This window comes from Tupaia chinensis, unplaced genomic scaffold (genome assembly GCF_000334495.1).
Source record: "Tupaia chinensis unplaced genomic scaffold, TupChi_1.0 Scaffold144150_1, whole genome shotgun sequence".
NCBI classification, from domain to species: Eukaryota; Metazoa; Chordata; class Mammalia; order Scandentia; family Tupaiidae; genus Tupaia; species Tupaia belangeri.
The window spans coordinates 1,037,181-1,042,705 of NW_006204006.1; the positions used below are offsets into that span (position 1 = coordinate 1,037,181).

Sequence of the window (5,525 nt, forward strand, 5' to 3'; positions counted from 1 at the left end):
TCTGGGTCCTGGGGACACATGAACCTTTCTGCCAGAACCAGAGAGGTCTTGAGATGTGAATCCAGAGCTTCCTGGGGTGGAGGGGTTCAGTCGGATTACCACTGCGTCAGCACCTGGCCCCAGCTGTGTCCATTTTATTATTCTAGTGAATCTGTGTTTTGATCATCTTCCTTGTAATTCTAAGGTAACTCTTGGCCTTTGTTCTTCTTTGGCACAACCGTCCATTCTTTTTCAGGGGTGCAATTCTCATTGTCCCTAAGGATGCTAACTAGAGTTTGCATTTTACATTTTCATGTCTGTCTCATTTGCTCCCTGGGCTTTCTTGTTTGTGCCAATCATGGGATCACTGTAGTTGTGATGGGGGGGGGGTGTTGCTAACTAGTGTTTGGGGTGTGTGAGTTTTTATTTGTGTCTGTTTCTCCACGATGACCCCTGCCCTGTCCCTACGGTAGTCAAGTGGCATCTGGTTCTGGATCTTGTTCTGGTTTCCTTTTCCCCTTTAGCTTGCAGGGTCATGGGACTGTGCTCTAGAGAAGAATCTCAGACTGTGACTGCTCTGGGTTTTAAAGAGAGAAGGTGACAGCCCAGTTAATACCAGGTTCCGAAAAACCTAGTTTTAGTACTTGCTGCTTTTCTCAGTTGTCTGTACTTTCTGCACTTGTGGCATGTGGACTAATAATAAAAGCACATTGTTACTGTTCTGGAGCAATCAGTCTTTTCAGAATCTAGAGATGTTAAACTTTGTTACAGGTTACTGAAGTACAGCCACTTTTATGGGCAGAATAGTGTTAAAAATCAACACTTCTGGGACCAGCAGTTAGTATAATGGCTATGTCCCTGGACTCCCATGTAGTCTACCGTGGTTTGAGTCCCAGACCTGGTGGCTTAAACTCACATCGGGTGTGTGTGTGTGCCCAAGATCTTAAGAGGAGAATGGAGGAGAAGGGATTGCGGCCATGTCATCCCCTCTGCGGGGTGATTTCTCGCTTTCTATCTCTCTGTCTCTCTCTGTCTTTCTGGCGAGCGCACATGCCCTATAGCAAAAAAATACCTCCCCCCCCCCACACCCACACACACACAAATCAGCACTTCTATTTGGTTTTAGACAGGGCTGGCAAAATTCATGTTGCAGCCCGTTTGGATTTTACCACCACTTTCTGGGTGTTCCCCGCTGTTCAAACTTTTTAAATACTGTAAACCGCTTCACTGGGCTTTGTAGAAGGAAGCTGTGGTTTCTGGTCTTCCTGTTCACTCCTGTTTTTGTCAGAGGGAGGGCTGACATCTGCTCTGTCTTTCGACAAGCTCAGAAGCGAATAGAGAATGCACGGCAGTTCTGGGACCAGGGGGAGGAAGCAGAGCTCCTCCAAAGAAATTCCTCCTCAAACACAGTTTCAAATGCGATGTTCCATGGAGAATGAGGTAGGCCCAAACCCTGCGAGTACAGAGTTGTCTAGGAAGTCATGTAGGGTCCTTGTGAGTGACAGTTGTGGCTGCTTCCCAGGCTTACACACTGGGAGCTGGGATGGCCTGGTTCCCTGACCTCTGCCCGGGAGGGGCTAGAGGGATCTTTCACAGCTTCCTGGACGAAGGCCCCATGACTTCCGACAGGCTGATGTGCTAGAGGCTGGTTAGTAGGGTGTCTGCACGGAGGTGGGTGCTGTCCCTTCTGGGTGGGTGTTGGGTTCTTTCATTCTAACCGAGGAGTTCAAGGGCAGAGTTAACCTCTTCCAGAGTCTTTGTCCTATGGGTCTGTACTCAAGACCTGGGGTCTAAGGTGAACCAATGGTGTTGGAAAAGGTCCGGAAGGAGAACACTCTTGGACTGGAGAGATTCATGCCTGGAGCCTTGTCCACAAGGACCCCAGTAGGACTGTGTGAGTAACCCCGCCCACGCCGTTATGGCCCTCTGTGCATTTGTTGCTGGAGCAAGTAGGCTTTTTGTCCTAGAATGTGCAAAAGACAGTTTGTGGGATAGCAGGTGGTGTGGTGGTTGAGGCGGCTGGATCCCACACGGCTGACTTTGTGGTTTGAATCCTGGGCCTGGTGATTTGAAAAATGCTGAGTGTGTGTTCACGTGAGCCCAAGATCCAGAGAGGAGAATGAAGGAGAAGGGATTGTGGTGTGGACATCCTCTAGGGTGTGGAGTAGAGAGGTATGATTTCTCACCTTCCCTCTTTCTCTCTGTCTTTCTCTAGTAGGTGCACAAGTCCTATAGACAAGCAAACCAACAATGACAATTTGTCACAGGGCCTGTGATATTTACCTGAGGCAGTGTGCGATTTATGTGGGGACAGCAGCCTCTCACCACCTAGACACAACTGCAGCTTCAGGTTTCTGCTGATGCTGGACTGCTCCGAGGGGTCTTTGTGGACCCATCTGCCAAGTTGGTATTCGTTTTTCATCTTTCCCCTCCTCCATGCTAGGCCCTAATCACCCTGGGCAGCTGCTATTTGTCTCTCTTTGGACTGGAGGTCCCTGGGAGCAGGGATGGTGGCTTCTCTGTACAGCCCTGTGTCTGCTCATAGCGTATCCTCGCAGACTGCTGAATATTGAACTTAGACACTCAGGGCCTTTGACTTGGAATATCTTTTTTCACAGATAGACTTCTATTAATTACATGAGACCTACCCTATAGTTTATCATAAGGATTAATATGCACCCGTGAAAACACTTAAACATTGTACCCACAACGTGCTGGGAACTCAGTGCATTTTCATTTCTTTTTTCAGTTTGTAGGAGGGTGTATGAACAGGACAAGGGAGCAAGCACCCTTCCCATTGGGGTGTGGTCATGCCTCAGTCCCTTTTCCTCTGTTTCTCCATCCTGTCAGGAATTTAGGCAGACATGCACATTTTCCCAGGATGTTTTTACAAGCCACTGGGTCTAAGATTTTTTTTATTTTTGAGAGGTTTTTGCTAAAGAATGCTTGCGCTCGCTAAAAAGACAGAGAGACAGAAAGCAAGAAATTACCCCTCCCCCCAGGGGGGATGGCCACACCGCAATTCCTTCTCCTCCATTCTCCTCTTGGGATCTTAGGCACACACGCACATGCGCCCGGAGTGAGTTTTAAGCCGCCTGGTTTGGGACACGAACTGCGGTCGACTACATGGGAGTTCAGCTACATAGCCATTACACAAACTGCTGGTCCCTGAGTCTAAGATTTGAACTGTGTGGTCGGCCATGTGAGATCCAGCTTCCTTAACCACCAGACCATGGGGCTGGCGTGCATCTTCATTTTCTTCCTCTGAAGTTCATAGCACTCTTTCTGGAATATGCTGAGCATTGCATCTTGCACAGAGAACGGTCTGTGTGCATAGTCCCATGACACTCCTTGGCCCTGTGCAGAGGCCACCCTCTGTCCTTAGTCTCGTTCTGGCTCTTTGATTGAGTATGTTGCTTGCTTTAAACTAAGGGGCATGCCCTCCACCGTAATGGCTGGCCGCTGAGGATTTGTTCAGTGGATGAGTTACTCAGGGTTTGTCACTCACCCAAGTGAGTGGTTAATCCAATAAAGCTCTAGACCTGCAGCTCCTGTGAGGGCCAGCCTGGGTCGTACATGAGGAGGACACTCTCACTGGGAAACTCCTTGGTCAGGCTTAGCTCTAGTTTTTGCTTTTTAACTGAGAATTGCATTTTAAGTTCCCAACTGTGAGTTATTTTAAGCTAAAGATGGAAAATATTGGGAAAAATGTCTTAAGGGTCAGGCAATCTTTTCAGAGTGAGTCCAGAATGTTCTTGATAGTTTTCCAAGGTGGCATATATTCCATGTGGATGTCTTGGTTCCATGCCATGGCCCTGGCAAGTCCCTTCAATCCTTATGGCCTTAGTTTCTTCAGGAAAAACTCCACTTCCCAGCTGGTGTGGGATCCACTAGTGGAGAAGCCACACTTAGCCTTCTGGGGGCTGAGTTGGTCCTTTGGTCACCTGGAGTCAAAGGCGATCAGATGACATTGGTGATGATGAGCACACACACTCACTGAAGTCCTGAATGAAGGGTAATGTTTGAAACTACCTCTATGCTATCAGTCTGTGGAAAAGAACCTAGGTTTACTAGAACTCTGATTCGGGGTGGGGGGAGATGTCAAAATACTCTCAGCTTGCTTTATTATTTTGTTTTTGGAGAGGTTTTTGCTATAGGGCACATGTGCTCACCAGAAAGACAGAGGGAGACAGAGAGATAGAAAGACAGAAATGAGAAATCATCTCCCCCAGGGGGGATGGCCACACCGCAATCCCTTCTCCTCTTTTCTCCTCTTGGGATCTTGGGCATGCAATCACATGCACCTGGTGTGAGTTTAAGCCTCCAGGTCCAGGACTTGAACCGTGGTCTACTGGCGTATCCAGCAACACAACCATTACGCCAGCTGCTGGTCCCCCCTTTTTTTTTTTTTTTTTTTTTTTAACCAGAACTGCCCTTTATATTTTCGTGTTTAAAAGCAACTTAGTTCCAGGCCAGCAGGTGGCATGGTGGTTAGGGTGCTGGATGCCCACATAGCTGACTGTGGTTCAAGTCCTGGACTTGGTGGCCTGAAAAATTGTGCTGAGCACATATGTGTACGTGCCCAGAACCCCAAGAAGAGAATGGAGGAGAAGGAATTGTGGCATGACCATCTCCCCTGGAGGGTGATTTCTCACTTTCCCTCTCACTGTCTTTCTCTGGTAAGCATGCCTGCCCTATAGAAAAACAAAACAAAACTAAACTAAACTAAAAAACAAAAAGCAACTTAATTCCAAAAATCGGGTCTGGTACTTGTTCAGTTTTGATGCTTGAGACAGCAGTGAGCCCGCACAAGTGCCTGCCTTCCCTCCCTTGCGCCGACAGCTGTAAAGTGCCTGTCACCCTCAACCAGGGCCATAGCTTCCGTCTATGCTGTGCTGAAGTCTCCAGAGAAGCCACAGTGGATGAGCAAGGCTCTGTCTCCTTACTTCATACTATCAACATCCCGCTTTCTAGGAGGACTTCATTCACCTGTTGGAAAGAGCAGTACATGGTGCCGCCATCCTCAGGCAGAGGAATAGGGCCAGAGATGTGCTTGCCTCCAAGCGGTGGCAGGGGTCTCATTAATGCTGCCATGATTTGGAAGCCATTGGGTGGAAGGGGCAAATTCCTCACAGGCACCATGGCATTCGCTGTCTTTGGCATTATGGTCACTCTGTCAGTCTGGGAGTGGTCAGTGGTTACATCACCTCTTGGTCCCCTCTCCTGTCCCTGGCTATTCAGGGAAACATCTTTGGGGCACCCTGCACCTGTTCAGTGCTGACTGGCTGTTTCACTATGGACCTAGTTCCTAGGATTCTGCTCTGGTGTTATCCGTGCAGCTTGATGAAAGTGCCCTTGAGGGCATAGACTGTCCCCCAGCCCCCAGTGCCTCCAGATGTCTGGCCTGATGTAAGCACTGAGACTGGGTCAACACCAACATCCCTGCTCCTTGCCCCAGGCAGGCTGCAGGTGGGTGCTGGGGCATACAGCAAAAAGGGCAGAGGGAGACAGGGCTGACCCTGGGGAGGAGCTGGGCCTCAGCAGGA

The 5,525-nt window shown here is 49.0% G+C and overlaps 1 protein-coding gene across 3 annotated transcripts in view; it reads left to right on the forward strand.

Annotated features, from left to right (window-relative positions):
• The first annotated feature begins 1,289 nt into the window (after window positions 1-1,289).
• CCM2 (CCM2 scaffold protein) overlaps window positions 1,290-5,525 on the forward strand; it is a 34,937-nt gene continuing 30,701 nt past the window's right edge. For 2 of the 3 annotated variants that reach the window (XM_006166032.3, XM_006166031.3), the window contains exon 1: window positions 1,290-1,419. In XM_006166032.3, the coding sequence (XP_006166094.2) occupies window positions 1,321-1,419 (99 nt within the window). In that variant the 5' untranslated portion in view covers window positions 1,290-1,320. The remainder of the gene's footprint in view (window positions 1,420-5,525) is intronic. The other variant, XM_027767285.1, reaches the window with a different exon arrangement.